The 18,841-nt window shown below is 39.9% G+C and overlaps 1 protein-coding gene across 2 annotated transcripts in view; it reads left to right on the top strand.

Annotated features, from left to right (window-relative positions):
- The first annotated feature begins 1,480 nt into the window (after positions 1–1,480).
- ATP2C1 (ATPase secretory pathway Ca2+ transporting 1) overlaps positions 1,481–18,841 on the top strand; it is a 157,968-nt gene continuing 140,607 nt past the window's right edge. For both annotated transcript variants that reach the window (XM_077991005.1, XM_077991009.1), the window contains exon 1: positions 1,481–1,811. In XM_077991005.1, coding sequence (XP_077847131.1) covers positions 1,704–1,811 — 108 coding nt within the window. In that variant the 5' untranslated portion in view covers positions 1,481–1,703. The remainder of the gene's footprint in view (positions 1,812–18,841) is intronic.

Below are 18,841 nucleotides of genomic sequence, written 5' to 3' on the forward strand. Positions count from 1 at the left end.
AGGGTATCTGGCCTTCTACACTTCTTGTTTTTCTGGGTCATGAACTGGCAGGGAGCATGCAACACTGCGCCCTTAGCATTCAGGTGTTTCACAAGCACACTGCTTCGCTCTTGCCCTCATTAGAGTCAGCTGTCTCCAGCATACAGAGAAGGACGTGCAGAGCCTCTGTATGCATGTAGCATGGTGCACCTGGAGAGGTGACAGAAGGGCAGGGCCTCCTCCTAGGAGCCAGCTCCAGCAGCAATATGTAAATGACTTCTTGGAATTGCCAGACTGGCCCTGGTGAGTCTGGAAGATCACCTTGCCAATGGGCCCAATGCCAGCCTGACAGATGGCCTGGGCTGCTTGCAGCGCAACCAGCTTTAGGCCATCAAGTGTGTTCCCTGAAGGCAGGTGACCCATCCAGGAGTGTCAGGGAGGCTGTCCAGGGGGACAACTCAGGCTGCAATGTAATTTCCCCAGCGCTGCCTACCTCCTCTTCCCCTCTAACTTGCAGTGCTCTCTGTGAAGAGGGAAAAACCAGGTCTTTCTTTCACCCTTAAAGAAAACTCTGGGTCACATAATTTTTGTTGATGTCCAGTCTATTCTCTACATGACAGCCCCTCACAGAAGTGACCAAATATTTCCATCAAAGGAACCAGCTACTGCAAAGTTTAAAAGGATAATAAAATAGTAAAGTCTATTTGGGGCCCTAGTTTAGAAAAACGCTGTGATCTCTATAAAGTATTAAGAAAATATTGAACTTTCAAATTTTATGATTTCATGTCCTCTAAGACCACAGACCTCTTGGCATTATTTTTCTTTTTTCTTTTTCTTTTTTTTTTTTAAGCATGAATTTTTTTTTATAGAAGTTAGAAAGTAAACATATAACATTTTCTCTCACTTACAATCATAATTTTTAAAAGCCTAGGGAAAGTTAATGTTTCTGAATTCAGCCTGTGGATTGGAGATAAGGATTCAGGGAGAGAAGGCTTTTAACTCAGAACAGAATCTGTTTGCAGCTATTGTTCAATTAATGTAAAGTATCTGGTTACTGGGCATGTTGCATAATGTATCACAGTGCAAGTCGAACGTTTTCAGTGCTGACAATGAGCTCCTTGATAACAATGAAGAGTGAGGTAATTTGTTAATTTTTTTTAGAAGTCCCCTAAAACAGTCTTCTCAAGACTGAATGAATCAACACTTTCGAGCTCAGACCGCAACTGAGCTGTGTGTCTGTGTGTGCGCATGATGATAAGAAATCTAGAAGGAAACTGGGAAAAACCACATCTCATGCCCTGTTTAAGAAGTAGAAAAAGTGTCAGAAGAATTAAAATTAAGCCTCACGAGAGTCTGTGGGTATGGAAAGTCACCAGCTAGCTAATATTAACATAGCTTGCAACAGAACACTGTTGCTAGAAATAGGACAGTCGCATCACTACCACTAAGTAATTTGCATTCTCTGGACCAGCCCCTGAATTCCTATTGCCCTTTGGGCATTGCATTTCTGGACGCTTCTAGACAGTGTTCATACTTGGCTGTCTGGTTTCACCAGGAACTCTACCCAAAAGAGGAAACAGCAAGGAGAACATTTGCTTTGTTTGTAGGAGGGAAGTGGTCGAGCTACAAACAAATCTTTAGGCATCTGAGGAATTGCTAAGTTTCTAATTTCATATGGTTGCTGACAAGGAGGTGCAGACAAAGACCCTCTTGCTTTCCTCACCATGGATAGTCTGTTACCTCCATCTAGATTCTCTTATTTCAAAAAATATCCTCTCCATGCAATCAGGAGATATTTATCGACGCTGAGACACCAAAGAGCCGAAGAACAGGTATCATTTTGTTTATATTATCTTTAAAATTAACGGGTGCTTGTTCCTTGTTGCTTTTACGTCGCTTAGTGATTTCATTTGTGCTGGTTTACGTGTTTATAGGTACAGGTCAGATCCTGCTTGTGGCTGTTCAGACTTGGCAATCAGAAAGCAAGCAGGCTTGTGAGAATTTATTTAAACTTGGAACATTTAGATCCTGAGATTAAGCGGAGTTCTGTAATGAAGCCACATGCTTTCTTTCTTCTAAAGAGCTACTCTATCAAAGTTAAATTTTGAATTCTTTGATCATTTTCCTATGCCTCAGATACAAAATTTGACACTATTAATATATCAACAAAGAAAGTATCAGACCCTAGGTACACTTGTCTTCTTGTATTTATGGTTATGTTTATATAGCCAGAATTTGCAAAACAAAAAACATTTTATAAACTATAATAACCTTAAACAGATCATTAACAAGATGTAAAGATCATTCAGAAGCAGTTGGTCATTTTTGTGTGTGTAAAAGGTAGGAGGTAGAGCACTGCCGTTTTCAGTCTTTTTAGCCAATCAAAAGCTATGATTTCTAGTAGGAGATACTATCACTTGGGAACATAAGCATTTTAAAAACTGTTAAAATGTCTGATCATGTCTCATTTAAAATAATGCACTCATTTTTATGGCGTGAGATTTATATCATTCCATTCCTTTGGTCTTCAAAAAAGACATTTCTAAAAATGATTTTTATGAATTTTACCAACTTGTTAGAAGAAATACTAATATCTGATCCATTTAAATCTAGTGATTCATTTAGGAAGAAGTGTGGTGGTGGTATACAAATGTGAAGGACAAATGTATAGCCATACCAAAGACCCAGCAGTCATAAATTGCTTGTGCATTGTGCTTGTAATGAGAACTGCAAAACTGTGCAGGAGATATCACCAGTGTCCTGGATTTTTTCTCCTTTGTGATATGAGATGACCCACTTAGTAAAACACTTCCAGGAAATGCAAGATAGGTTTAGGAGGCAGAAAATCCTCTCATGACAGGTTTCCCAAAAAGGCAGTGCATAATTTGGAAAATAAAAATCATTGCTACTGTTTGAGAGGAAACTGCTTGTGTGCCCTGCTTTAATAATTTTACATGGGCCAGAAATTCAAACAGACTCTGTTCACTAAGGGAGGTAGGCTGGTCCAGTTTATCTCTTACTTAGGCAAGGTGTCACCATGAAAAGACAAACCTCTTGGTTTCCAGGTTTCAGCCTGCACTTGTTTTTGAAGTAGAAAACTAGAGAACCAAGTGGTAGGGCACTAAGTTTTTGTTTGCCAATCTTTTAATGTTCAGAGGCTTCTTCAGGCCTCATTCATTATGGGAGGAAGAGAGGTGGCTGAAAGGATGAGATCGAAACTGTGGAATATGAATTGAGTGATTTTTTTTTCTTTTTTTCAGTATTGTAAATTTTCAGAGATGTGGCCATATTGTTTGCATAGTTCTACGGTTTGTTGTTTTTAGTTTATTGAAGAAGTATTACAAAATGCGTTCAGAAGACCATTAGAATTTAACCTAAAACTTCTGACTTGGACAGGGTGGGCAGTCCCCTCCCCAGTTTACAACCATTTGGGACAATCTAGGAGCAGCTGGGAGTGAGCATTGTGCTGAGTTCTTAAATTCTTGTATAAGTTAATTGAATACTTAAGAGAAATAATACATTTGATTTCTTTTTAAAGCCAAATACAGCTGTGAAGACCTAATGTCTCACATAATTAGAGACATTAGGTCAGAGTCCATAATAACTAAACTTGAAAGCTTGTTGGGAAGTTATAAAGGAGATTAATAATGTCTACAATCTTATGACCTGCATATTTGTTGCCTCTAATCCTTACATTCTTGTATAACTAATCCTTGATATAAAGGTGAAGGGATTGAGACTTTGAGCCCTTAAGAGCCCTTGTCCATGCAGCTAGAAAGTAGCAGAGGAAGATGTGAATTTCTATCTCATGGTTTTGAATTTTATCCATTTTACCATGCTTGATCCCTGAACAATCTAGTAATACCAAAATATCACCCTGCTAACTTTTCTCCTTGAGAGTATTTCTAAAATTTCCTATATTCACATACCATGGTCATAATTTTTACTGTGTTTACCATGTCTGTATGATTAACTCCTCAATATTTTTCTGTACTTAAATCACATTATTAGAGTTTATTTAGAAAAAAATTTTCATATCATAACTGTAAATGGAAAACCATTGTAATTAGCCATAAGTAAAAATAATTAATAAAAGCAAAATAATATTAAATTCTAGGTAGATACTATTGCCTGTAAAACCTCCAAACCTGAAACCTGCTCATTTGTTAATAAGGAAGATTAGCTTTTAAGAGAAAGGTTAGAGCATCCTAGGAGCCAACTGAGAAAGTTTCCTGGGTGAGGAAGGAAAGGAATTAAAAGGTAGATAATTTTTTTAATCCCAAATGATTCAGTGTTATTGAATGTAGTGTCTGCATGCCACTCAAAATCTTCTCCCACCTCACTTGGCACTGCTAGATGCCAACCATGTTGAGGTCCACATACTTGGGGAATATTATCCCAGAACACCATCTGCTTCTTTACTTTTGCACATTTAAATGAACTTCCCCTCTAGCCTAGAATTCTCTCCTTTACTTACAACTTGCCCACCTGGAGGTCTCCTGTACATCCTTCAAGACTCAGATTAAATGGGTTGAGTGAAAAGCTTTCTCCAGTGCTGCTGGGAAGAGTGAAGTCTTCCTTTTCCAAGATATTTTGTTTGCTTCAGATAAGGCCCTTACTACATCCTATGTAGTAAATAATGTGATTTCATGTCAACATTTGTGCACCACACACACATGACACAGGATGTTATCTTGTTTTTTGTTCCCTCAGGCACACTGGAGCCTGGCAGATACTGGTGTAAAGGTGACCCACACAACAGGCAGAGGGTACACACTGGATTGCCTGTGACACAGGTGCCTTTACTAGACCTATAAGGTCCCCATACCCCTTTTCTGTGGTCCAAATTATGATCATTGTTATATTCACCTTGTTCATGTATGCTTTCTTGTTTAAAGCTTCCCCTAGTGCTCTTCTCCTTGCACTTGGTGTCATACAGACAAGAAGATTTGACACGAGGGTTGATTTGTTCGGCAGCTTTTTCTGATGGTGGTAGTGTTATTCCTGTGATACAGCAATCAATAGGTTGGTAGGTTATTTATCAAATTGAGAACAAATATTTCATCCTTTGCTTCCCTAGATTCTCTTGTAGCAAGTGTTTCACAAAGCCAAATCCCCACATAGGTAGAAGATTAAGAGTATTAATTAGATGAAGATGCTGAAGGTTGGGAAAATTTGTTAACCTTTCTCTCAAAATTATTCAAATGGTGTGGTAGTAACGGTGGTAGTGGTGAACATGGTGGGCAACCTGAGCCTAAATGGAGTCTCAGATGAGTTTGAGTAGGTGTGCTGAATGCATGCATAAGGGTGTTTGGTTTCAGTTATGTGATTTTGGTCTGAGGGCAACATCCAGTGCCTGGCTCAGATGTTGGTGTCTAGTTTATAAGGAATGAGCGAGACTTGGAGGTAATGTTCTCCTAAGTACTAGAGACTCAGCAGCCTGACCTGTGGCTCAGGTGACCAAGCGGGACACTGAGTGTGGAAGGGAGAATTTGCTCCACTTCTGGGCTTACTGAAGTCTAGCTTTAGCCCAGGGATGCCTGCCAAGAACCAAGTACGCCATGAACCCCTGAGGAGTACTGCTCTTAGGGGCCAGCACCATTGGTCTACATATGACTGCTAGCACCAAACAATGAGAGAAGACAGTTTGTGAGCTCATGTGGGACAGCCTGTTCTCTCTCCCTGGGTGAGTTCCTCTATTCCCATGGTTTGAAACACCTATTTGCTGAAAACTCCCAAATGTTTATATCCAGAGCACTTCCGCCTTGCATCCAATCATCTACTTGATATCTCCATCTGAATGTCTTGTGAATGTTGCAGACTGAATGTGTCCAAGGAGAACTCCACAAGCTCCAAACATATTCCTCCCCAGATTTTTCCATTGATCAACACAAAAGCTCAAACCAGAAAGCTAGGAGTCACCTTGGCACCTCTCTTTTTCCCTTTCTCTCCCTTACGTCCCCTTCCTAATCCTTCAGTAAGACTTCTAAAATAGTTACTGAATTCTCCATCTTCACCCTTCCAATCCTGCCAACCATCCTCTCTTACTCGAACTATTGCAATAGTTTTCCAATTCGTGTCTCCACGTTCACTCTGGTTATCCTACAATCTGTGTTCCCTGTAGCAGTCAGAATGTTCTGCTTTAAATGAAAATCTTATTTTAGCTCAATGCTGGGAATATGATATTATTTTGTTTGCTAGTTTAGTCCCAGTGCTAAGCATAAATCTGGCATATAGATGGTAAGTTAATGTAATTTAATCTAAGAAGGGGACTTTGTAAGTATTAGAGAAGCCGTGGGGCTGGAGGGTTCATGGGGCTGAGATGTTGTTATGCAGGTGAGGGTAAGAGATGGTGAAAATAGGGTTATTACCCTTAGTAAGCAGAGGCTGTTGAGATCTAGGGGAAATCACATAGAGGAATTTATTTTACAGACATGAAACTAGTGTCACAAACTAAGAGATTTGCCCAAGCTCGCATGGTTCACCTGTGTCACTGCTGGGATTAGAATTTGGTTCGCTTGACTCTCATTTCGGTGACCTTTCTGTTATGTATAGTGAGCCCCTAAGCAGAGATGTACAAAAAGACCCTATGAGAAAAAAAACTCTACAGACTGGGTCCAGAGAATAGGTGATGCCTGAGCGTCAACTTATCAATAACAAATGAGACCTTTTGATGAGAGACTGAGGCAGAGCGGAGCCTGCTCTTTTGTGCCTTGTCCCTCAGCTTACCTGCCCTTCAACAGCCTTGCCAGTCTGAATCCCCCCTTCTATGTGTCCCTGCAGGAGGAAAGCAGACTAGGAGTCAGAAAACACAGGCCAGCTAATTTAATCTACAAGAATTTGGGATGACCTGTACCAATGCCTCACTCTCTTGAATAGAGACTTTTTTTTTTTGGATTGAGAAATACCATTTAAGCGCTGACCTGACACGTCTTGCCTGTTTAACAGTGAATCTGCTTAAAATGAGGACAGTGGTCTTTGGGCCCAGGGGGCATGTACTATAGCTACATTTTAATTACAGAGTAGAATCAAATTTTGTTTTGGAGGCTGTTCTAAAGTTTCCTTTCAGTGGCTTAAGAAAATGTTTCTAGTTGGAACAGGATCACTGGATTTCTTTTTTTTCCTTTGCTGCTTTGTTTCTTAATGAATGCTAACCTCAAAGTTGCATTGTTAAATAAATATTTGAATTTAATTTGAATTTTAGAAACTTATTTCTGCATTTTGACTCTCATACTTGCTCTGAATTATACTATAAAATTAAGAACTCCCCACTCCAAAGAAAACTATATTGAGATTTCCAAGGATAAATAAGGATTTGAGGTTGTTGATGTAGGCTCTGATTCTTTAGGTAAAATGATAGACATTTCACTACAACTTGATTTAAGAAATGTTTTTAGCTCCATAAAGTCAGTAAGTTGGTTATATCTTGAGTGTATACCAAAGCTATTCATTGTAAAAAGTCTTTTTAAAAAGTCATGAAATGCTATCCATTGTCAGTTCAAGTGATATATGAGGGGAAACTGAAAGTGCTTATCCCATGTCCTTGTGCTTGAGTAGAAAAAAAGTTTCAGTCCTTCACAAACAGGAGGAAAACATTTTCCTTGTAGAACTTAATAAATGTTATTTATGCCTAGTGTTCCATTATTGGAACGCTAAGCATGTGGGAGTTATTTACATCCTACTGCTCAAGGCCATCGCCAAGGTCTGATTGTAAAAATTCAGAAAATTGCAACCTTGGGCATAAATGGGTTAAGATAGAGGACAGAGAGTCTATGCCACTACTGTGGAGGAATTTGTATAATTATATACAGGTAACATTGACACTTAAATTGTGACAACATGAAGTTGAACTTTAATATTTCTGATTATTAAATGTGACATTAAAAGTGGAACTATTTTATTATGGTAATGACAAACTTTTCCTCTATCTGAAGGGAGAGAATTTTTAAAAGAGCTATGTATCTACCAAAAATTAAAAAGCTACCAACGGTTTTTCACATTATCTGCAAGACGCCTGAGAGTTATCATCGATAGCTTGCATAAAGATAAATGGCTTTGGCTGGGTGCGGTGGCTCAAGCCTGTAATCCCAGCACTTTGGGAGGCCGAGACGGGAGGATCACGAGGTCAAGAGATCGAGACCATCCTCGCTAACACGATGAAACCCCGTCTCTACTAAAAATACAAAAAAAAAAAAAAAAAATTAGCCGGGCGTGGTGGCGGGCGCCTGTAGTCCCAGCTACTCGGGAGGCTGAGGCAGGAGAATGGCGTAAACCCGGGAGGTGGAGCTTGCAGTGAGCTGAGATCCGGCCACTGCGCTCCAGCCTGGGCGACAGAGCGAGACTCCGTCTCAAGAAAAAAAAAAAAAAGATAAATGGCTTTCTAGTTGCCAGCAACCACCCTCATGGTCTTTCTCTCTCCCAAACCTGTCTTCACTATCTAAGAAGATATCACCATCCTGATATTTAGGTAGAGGCCTAAGTTTATCTTTGGTGCTTTCTGCTCCCTTAGTCAATACTTAATCTATCACTAACTCCCTTCAATTCTACCCCTAAATAACTCCCAAACCAGTTGGTCTACTTCCCTCTTTCACCACCCTAGCCCAAAGACCATCATTACTTCTTGCCCGAAATACTGTAATACCTTCCTCATTGGTCTCCCAATAATCCACCCTACAGTCAGAGAGGTCTTCTGAACACTACCCCTTAGCCCCATGCTTATGATCTTTCACTGGCTTCCATTTGCTTTTTGGATACAGACAAAGCTCCCTAACATGGAGGGGTTTGTGTGGTCCAGCTCTGATTCTCTCCCTGCTGCATGTTGACCTTGCCCCCTGTATTAGTCAGCATTCTCTAAAGGGACAGAACTAGAGGATATTTGAACATATGACAGGGAGTTTGTTAGGAGAACTGACTCACATGAGTCACACGATCACAAGGGGAAGTCTCACAATAGGCCATCTGCAAGCTGAGGAGCAAGGAAGTCAGTCTGAGTCCCAAAACCTCAGAAGTAGGGAAGCTGACTGTGCAGCCTTCAGTCTGTAGCCAAAGGCCTGAGAGGCCCTGGTAAATCACTGGGTTAAGTCCAGGAGTCCAAAACCTGAAGAACTTGGAGTCTGATGTTCCAGGGCAAGAATCATCCAGCATGGGAGAAAGATGAAGGCCGGAAGACTCAGCCAGTTTCCTCATGTCACTTTCTTCTGCCTGCTTTATTCTTGCTGTGCTGGCAGCTGATTAGATGGCGCCTACCCAGATTGAGGGTGGGTCTGCCTGTCCCTGTCCACTGACGCAAATGTTAATCCCCTTTGGCAACACCCTCATAGGCACATAGGAACAATACTTTGCATCCTTCAATCCAATCAAGTTGACACTCAATATGAATCACACCCCCTGTTCTCTGAACCCTAGCGATAGCACCCTTCTTCTATGTATGCAAGTTTTCCTGCTACTTCCTGGCTAGGGCCTTTGTTCCAATAATCATCTTTCTATCCTCCCTCAGTTAGTATCTACTCTTCCTTCAGATTTTAATTCAATATTAACTCCTTTAGGGCAGCCTTTTCTGACTTTTCCACCTTGCTTCATTACATCCTTTGAAGGCACTTGGTAACTCTCCTTTGCTATATTTATCCTAGTAGCAATTTCGCATCTTTCTGTGGGGGCTATTTGATTCCCAGTGTATCCCAGGTGACCAGCAAAGTGCCTGACAGATGGAAGGCACTGAATACAAGTTTGTGGAATGAGTGAATGTGGGGAGTAGGGGTGCAATGAATTCTCTCTCGAGACTGAAATACTTGAAATAATTCTGGATTATTTCAAGACTTTGTGAGGAAGATATATGACTGCTTTTGTATATGTGTTTGTGTATGTGTTTTGTAAGAATCATAGGGCTATAGTACCAGAATGGCTGAGTGATTAAGGTATTGGACTTAAGAATCATAGGGCTAATTCATGAAGAAAGATAGGTATGCATTTGGGAGGTTCCAGAGGAAATAACCATGACCAATGGGTAGAATTGCAGGGAGGCGTTATGATATACTAATAAAGCTGAACTTTCTAAAAATGAAAGGTAAAGGAATGAACTATCTTCTGCAGAGTGCAGGGGTATGTGGCCCCTCCTTAGGGGATGTTGTGGCAATGGTTTCTGCATCATAAAAGAGAAGATAAAATGACTTATTAGGTTGCAGCTCTGATGTTCTAGTATAATAGGCAATAGAGAGATGAACAATTCAGATATTTTAGAAATAAGGAGAGGGCAGAGGGTATAGATGTATCAGTTAGAATTCTCCTGTTTTATTTGGTTAGTGGTGAATACTCCATAGTCTTAGCATGTTGCTCTAGAGTCTAAGACCAAGGAAGACAGAATCAAATGCCTTTGGTGATTACAGTAGCATGTAATTCTCCATCAAGGGAAAAAAATATAGTTATATCTAGCAAAGACCTCAAGTGAAGAGCTATGTACCTGTGACCAGCTTTTCTAAGCCTAATTGACCACTTAACTACTTCTAATCCATAGTTTTTAGGTTATCTAACCCCCTCCAGTATAACGATAAATTGCTAACTATACATAGCAGTCATTGATGAGTGGGGGCACCAAGAAATTTCAGGTTATTTTGTGGCACTTTAACCACTGCTGTTTTTTCTTCTTCTTCAATTAAGCCTCTTGTACCTTCAGATTTTCTTTAATGCAGTCATTGCTGACAACTTGCTGTTTCTTATGGTCCCTTCTGAAGGTGTTCCATCCTTCTTGTCCACAGCATCACAGCTGTGAAGTGTCAGATAAGCCTAAGAGACCCCTGGACCCTGGGTTGACTTCTGAGCTAGTTCTAATCCTTTCATTTACTTTAAAATTTTTCTAATCTACTGTGCTTAGGTGCCTGTGAAACATGGGAGTCAGTAAATGGATGAATATCAAAACTGTTGCTTTGTCTTTGAAATAAGCACATTATTAGAATAAGAAATTGAATTAGAAATCACAACAAATTACAAATCCGAATGACAAATATCACAAGCATCAAAAAATCTAGGAAATAAGTGTTTTTACCAATTAAAAGTTAACAGATGCATCCTAAAATATTTTGTTCTTACATTGTGGGGGCCACGGGGTCTTTAACCACCTCCTCATACAGTGATGGTTTTTAAATATTCTGTGAAGAGATAGTACAAAGAGAATTTGGATACTGCCCTAATACAGTTAATTTATGATTATTTTTCATTAAAACAAACATAAAGTGCAAAACCTTTTTCTGTGAGTGGCAGTGTAGCTTCTTATAAAGATTCCTAAATTTGCTATCCCATTCCATGTTTTAGACAGTTCATCTACAACGGTTTATTTGTTAACTTTTGTTCAGAATGAAAGATGACATATTTTTGCACCTTGTACAGACAGTCTCATGTCTTGACAGAAAACGAAATGAAGTACCCACATATGTTGTACTGTTCATGATTTGCTGTGAAGAGAGCAAGAAAAATGTTGGAATTATTTCTTTCCTACTCACCCTAAAGGTGGCATATTAGTAAGGCTATTTCAGGAGATACAACTTGGGTTATGCATTCAACAATAAAACATTTTAAATTTGTATTAAATGCCTTATATGTGTCAGGCACTTGACAAGGTGCTTTACATATGTGGCAATTTCTTTCTCATAATAACCTTGCTAAGTCAGTGGTATTATCCCCATTTTATGGATGAGAGAACTGAGGTTTCAAGAGGTAAAATAACTTGCTACATAGCTCATAAATGATGACTTTGAGATTTTAGCTCCAGGTTTGTCTGTCTGACCCCAAAGCCCAATTCATTCCCTCATACACAGATACCTCCCATAGATAGGATTCCTTTCTCTCCTTCTCCCCTTCACTCCTTCCTTTTTTATTTTTTCCTTCCTTTTTTCTTTGACCTCAGATTTTCTCTCATTAATGAGGATAAAGGATTTGAAAATAAAGCCATCACAACTATTGTGTTGGGAAGATACCTTAAATCTCTTTTAGAATGAGAAATACAGGTGGAAATACAGATTTTTGCAAAGTTCAAAGTTTATTCCATTTGGGAGACTTTGTTTAAGAAAAAGAATATAAAATCTGTATCAGGTTTATCGGCATGGTGTGGTGGCTCACACCTGTATTTGTGAGGCTGAAGTGGGTGGATTACTTGAGATCAGGAGTTCAAAACCAGCCTGACAACATGGTGAAACCCTGTCTCTACTAAAAATACAAAAATTAGCCAGGCTTGGTGGCATGCATCTGTAGTCCCAGCTACTTGGGAGGCTGAAGCAGGAGAATCACTTGAACCTGGGAGGCAGAGGTTGCAGTGAGCCGAGATCGCGCCACTGCACTCCAGCCTGGGTAACAGAGTGAGACCTTGTCTCAAAAGTCTGTGTCAGGGTCGTCTGGGGGTGAGGTATTTATTATGGGAATTGACTCATGCAATTATGGAGGCAGAGAAATCCCATAATCTGCTGTCTGTAAGCTTGAGAACCAGGAAAGCCAGCAATGTAATTTATTCAGAGTCAGAAGGCGTAAGAACTGGGAGCACTAATATCTGAAGGCAGGAGAAGATTGATGTTCCAGTTCAGAGAAAGCAAATTCACCCTTCCTCTGCCTTTTTGTCCTACTTGGATCCTCAATGGATTGAATGAGGGACATTCACACTGATGAGGGTGAATCTTCTTTACTCAGTCCACTGATGCAAATGCTAATCTCTTCCCCAAATACCTCACAGACACACCCAGAAATAATATGTTTTTTTTTCCAGCGATCTGACCATCCCTTAGCCCAGTAAAATTGACACATAAAATTAACATCACAAATTGTCAATATTAAATTAGATACGAAGTGAATATTTATTTAGAATGGAAGAAGAAATCAAAATAAATTACAAATCTAAGTGACAGATCCATAGGCATCACAAAATCTAGGAAATAAGTGTTTTTACCAATTAAAAGTTAATGAATGCACCCTAAAATGTTTTGTTCCTACAATGTGAGGGCCGCAGGATCTTTAATGACCTCCTCACACAATGATGATTTATTTTTATTTTATTTTATTAAAAATTTTTTATTTTGAGATGGAGTCTCACTCTGTCGCCCAGGCTGGAGTGCAGTGGCGCGATCTTGGTTCACTGCAAGCTCTGGCTCCCGGGTTCACGCCATTCTCCTGCCTCAGCCTCTCGAGTAGCTGGGACTACAGGCACCTGCCACTACGCCTGGCAAATATTTTTTCTGTATTTTTGGTAGAGATGGGGTTTCATCATATTAGTCAGGATGGTCTCAATCTCCTGACCTCGTGATCTACCCGCCTCAGCCTCCCAAAGTGCTGGGATTACAAATGTGAGCCACTGTGCCCAGTCTTTATTATTTATTTATTTGTTTATTTATTTTAAGAGACAGTGTTTCAACATGTTGGCCAGGGTGGTCCCGAACTCCTGGCTTCAGGTGATCTGCCTGCTTCTGCCTTCCAAAGTGCTGAAGTTATGGGTGTGAGCCGTCGTGCTTGGCTGATTTTTTTAACATTCTATAAGGAGATAATGGAAAGATAATTCAGACATAGTTAATTACTTTTCATGAGAGTCTAGAAAAGTTCCATCGCCTAGCTTTTTGCTCTGTTTCTCCCTTACTACCCACATACTTCAGGTGCTGAGCACCATGGGACATATTTATATTAAGATTTCAGCCCACTGATTTAGTATAGGTAGTAGGGATATTCCTGTATGTCATTTCTCCACCAAAACATTTAGCAATAACTTTAACCATGCACAGGCATGACTACAAACCACAATTATATAATCCACTAAATCCAAATGAAATCTCAGCGTTTCCCCATCTCAACTTTCTTTGAGCCAGATCCAAGATATACCTATGGCCACCTCAGTGCTACCTGATAGGAGTAGAATTGTAAAGGAGGGAAAGTCAGTAAAAAGAGTGCCCTCCAGCCAATTGCAGTTAAAATATATTTTGCAAATTTTTATTGAAACATAAGATTATGAGAACATTGCTACAGTCTTTCTCAGGGCCTTGAAAGAGGGTTCTGCAAGTGAGGGACCTTGAAGCTTAAGCTTTGTTGGCTTCCAAGAAAACCCAGCTCTGGAAGAAAGGTGTAACCAAAAAAATGGTATTATACTATAATACACAAGAGTCCATGCCATATAGCACTTCAAAAAGATGATGTTGTATGAGATCCTATTCTGAGCAGCTTCAGCTCCCAAACTCGTTGAATGAAGTAGAGGACGTTCTTTCAGTATATTTTATAAATAATATGTTGAAGATACAGATGTTCTGGTACTGCTAAAACTCAAAGCTTGGTCTCAGACTCCTCTGCCACATTTATATTCAAAAAAGAATTATTTGCAAAGGGATTCTTTGCAAATGCAAATAGATCTTTATACTCCTATATTAGTCTAATTAATATTAAACACACCATTTACTATACTTTCAAGCAGACCAGTTAACACACACATAGAGAAAGACTATGTTATTGCTGTTTAAGATTACATAGTAGAAAAATTAAAACATCACTAAGGAAAGATAAAGTCTTTAGGAATTCATTAAGATGTAATCAAGCTTTTGCAAACTCATGTGTTATTTGCATTTATAGCATAGTGATAAGGTTTAGCTGTGTTCCCACCCAAATCTCAACTTGAATTTCATCTCCTAGAATTCGTAGGTGTTGTGGGAGGGACCCAGGTGGAGGTAACTGAATAATTAAATCATGGGGGCTGGTCTTTCCCATGCTATTCTCGTTATAGTGAATAAGTCTCACGAGATCTGATGGGTTTACCAGGGGTTTCTGCTTTTGCTTCTTCCTCATTTTCTCTTGCTGTCACCATGTAAGAAGTGCCTTTTGCCTTCCACCACGATTCTGAGGTCTCCCTAGTCATGTGGAACTGTCATGTGGAACCAATTAAATCTCTTTTTCTTACCAGTCTCTGGCATATCTTTATCAGCAGCGTGAAAACAGACTAATACAGTAAATTGGTACCAGTAGAGTGGGATGTTGCTGAAAAGATACTCGAAAATGTGGAAGTGACTTTGGAACTGGGTAACAGCAGTGGTTGGAACAGTTTGGAGGGCTCAGAAGAAGACAGGAAAATTTGGGAAAGTTTGGAACTTCCTAGAGACTTGTTGAATGGCTTTGTCCAAAATGCTGATAGTGATATGGACAATAAGGTCCAGGCTGAGGTGGTCTCAGAAGATGAAGAACTTGTTGAGAAACGGAGTAAAGGTGACTCGTTATGTTTTAGCAAAGAGATTGGCAGCATTTTGCCCCTGCTCTAGAGATTTGTGGAACTTTGAACTTAAGAAAGATGATTTAGGATACCTGACGGAAGAAATTTCTAAGCAGCAAAACATTCAAGAGGTGACTGTTAAAGACATTCAGTTTTATAAGGGAAGCAGAGCATAAAAGTTTGGAAAATTTGCAGCCTGACTATGTGATAGAAAAGGAAAACCCATTTTCTGGGAAGAAATTCAAGTTGGCTGCAGAAATTTTCACAAGTAGCAAGGAGCCTAATGATAATCCCTAAGACCATGGGGAAAATATCTCCAGGCCATGTCAAAGACCTTCACAGCAACCCCCCATCACAGGCCTGAAGGCCCAGGAGGAAAAAGTGGTTTCATGGGCTGGGCCCAGGATCCCTGTGCTGTGTGCAGCCTTGGGACTTGGTGCCCTGTGTTCCAGCCACTCCAGCCATGGCTGAAAGGGGCCAATGTACAGCTCAGGTTATGGCTTCAGAGGGTGGAAGCCCCAAGCCTTGGCAGCTTCCATGTGTTGTTGAGCCTGCAGATGCACTGAAGTCAAGAATTGAGGTTTGGGAACCTCCACCTAGATTTCAGAATATGTATGGAAACACCTGGATTCCCAGCAAAATGTTTGCTACAGGGGTGGGGTCCTCATGGAGAACCTCTGCTAGAGCAGTGTGGAAGGGAAATGTGGAGTCAGAGCCCCCATACAAAGTCCCTACTGGGGTGCTGCCTAGTCCAGCTGTGAGAAGAGGGCCACCATCCTCCAGACCCCAGAATGGTAGATCCACTGACAGCTTGCATCGTGCTCCTGGAAAAGCCACAGGCCCTCAATGTCAGCCCATGAAAGCAGCGGGGAGGGAGGCTGTACCCTGCAAAGCCACAGGGGTGGAGCTGCCTAAGATCAGGGGCACCCACCTCTTGCATCAGCATGACCTGGATGTGAGACCTGGAGTCAAAGGAGATCATTTTGGAGCTTTAAAAATTGACTGCCTTACTGAATTTTGGACTTGCATGGGCCCTGTAACCCCTTTGTTTTGACCAATTTCTCCCATTTGGAATGGCTACATTTACCCAATACCTTTACCTCCATTGTACCTAGGAAGTACCTAGCTTGCTTTTGATTTTACAGGCTCATAGGTGGAAGGGACTTACCTTTCTCTCAGGTGAGACTTTGAACTGTGGACTTTTGGGTTAATGCTGAAATGGCTTAAGACTTTGGGGGACTGTTGGGAGGGCATGATTGGTTTTGAAATGTGAGGAGATGATATTTGGAGGGCCCAGGAGCAGAACAATATGGTTTGGCTGTGTCCCCACCTAAATTTCAATTTGACTTGTATCTCCCAGAATTCCCATGTGTTGTGGGAGGGACCCAGGTGGAGGTAATTGAATCATAGGGGCCAGTCTTCCCCATGCTATTCTCATGATAGTGAATAAGCCTCACAAGGTCTGATGGGTTTATCCAGGGTTTCTGCTTTTGCTTCTTCCTCATTTTCTCTTGTTGCCACCGTGTAAGAAGTGCCTTTTGCCTCCCACCATGTTTCTGAGGCCTCCCCAGCCATTTGGAACTGTACATCCAATTAAACCTCTTTTTGGTCCCAGTCTTGGGTATGTCTTTCAGCAGCATAAAAACAGACTAATATACATAGCTTCTGAAACTTGTCTTATACTCTGGATAAAGATCATCTTTATGTTGATTTGATTTAGAAATTTTTTAACTTGTTTAATCCCCATAAACAAGCATATGTTGACTTTTTTGCTGAATTTTGCTCATTGATAATGTATTTAAATATCTACTTTTTTCATATATATCCTCTTCTTAGCTGAAACTCTAGAATCCTCCTTTATTGATTATCTATGCATAACTATCCTTAAATGTAAGCAGTGCTTACAATTCTGTTCTGTACCATTACTATATTACCCATATTTACAACTTAACTAGACCATGGCTTATAAGTACATCTCAAAATAAATAAAGCAAATTATAGAAGTATTTTAGCCTCAGATAATGAAGACATAAGTTTGTTTCAAGTGATTAGTGAGAATAGTGTAAAGCCAGTCAAAAAACTATACTTTTGCTCTCTCCCCAACATAAAATTTGTATGTAATATACTTGAAATTTTTAGAGCCTCTGAGATGTTATACAACTTATTTTCTTTAAGGATAAAATTATTTGTTTGAGAAACCCAGTTTCAAGAAAATGGCATTTTATCCTTACTTCGTGAAGCTTCCCTACCCCTCTTCTTTCATCTAACTGGTGCTGCTAAAACTTGATACACCTAGTCAAAGAAGCATTTTTCCAAAGGTCCTGACCTGGAATAAGAAAACAAAAACTGACTTCATAGCTAGGATGACAACTGTAGCTCCATTATCACTGAATTGCTAACTTTTGTTCTTATTCTTTCAAACCATGGTTTTGTCAATGTGATACTCAATTACCTAAGAGAGTAGAAGTATGATTTCTTTATGATTTTAATACTCTTTCCTCTCATATTTTAAAATAACTGGTTTTAGGCCAGTGAGTATCTACTCGAAGAAGTTCAAATCCTTATATATTTTAAGAACGCTGGAGGAAGTTTAAATATTCATATACGGTCATACTTCCATTTTATTCCACTTCACTTATATATACATAGCACTCAACGGGTAATTGTGTTTTTTATAAATTGAAGGTTTCTGGCAACCTTGCATTGAGGATTTTGATTGGCACTATTTTTCCAAAAGCATGTACTCACTTCATGTCTCTGTGTCACATTTTAGTAATTCTTGCAATGTTTCAAACTTTCCCATTATTATTATACCTGTTATGATGACCTGTGGTAACTTTTGATGTTACTATTGTAATTGTTGTGGGGTGCCCTGAACCATGCCCGCATAAGACAGAAAACTTAATGGATAAATGTGTGTGTTCTGACTTCTCCACTGACCAGTGATTTCCCTAGCTCTCTCCTCCTTGGGCCCTATTTCTTGGGACACAATAATATTGAAACTAGTCCAATAATAACCCTACAATGGCCTCTAAATGATCCACTTAAAGAAAGAGTCATATGTTCCTGTCTTTAAATCAAAAGATAGAAATGATTAAGCTTAGTGAGGAAAGCATGTTGAAAGCTGAGGCAGGCTGAAAGCTAGGCCTCATGCATCAGTTAGCCAAGTTGTGAATACAAAGGAAAAGTTCTTGAAAGAAATTAAAAGTGCTACTCCAGTGAACACACAAATGATAAGAAAGCTAAACAGTACTTTTGCTGATGTGCAGAGGTTTGAGCGGTCTGGATACAAGACCAAATCAGGCATAACATTCCTTTAGGCCAAAGCCTAATTCAGAGTAAGTCCCTAACTCTCTTGAATTCTGTGAAGGTTGAGAGAGGTGAGTTAGCTGCAGAAGAAAAGTTTGAAGATAGCAGAAGTTGGTTCTTGAGATTTAAGGAAAGAAGCCATCTCCATAACATAAAAGTACAAGGTGAAGCAGCAAGGAGTGATGGAGAAGTGGCAAGTAATCCAGAAGATCTAGCTAAGATCATTGATGACGGTGGCTGCACTAAATAACGGATTTTCAATGTGGATAAAAAGCCACAGTCTGACTTTCTTGTTAGGAACCAATACAGCTGTTGACTTTAAGTTGAAGCCAATGATGA

This window comes from Macaca mulatta, chromosome 2 (genome assembly GCF_049350105.2).
Source record: "Macaca mulatta isolate MMU2019108-1 chromosome 2, T2T-MMU8v2.0, whole genome shotgun sequence".
NCBI lineage: Eukaryota > Metazoa > Chordata > Mammalia > Primates > Cercopithecidae > Macaca > Macaca mulatta.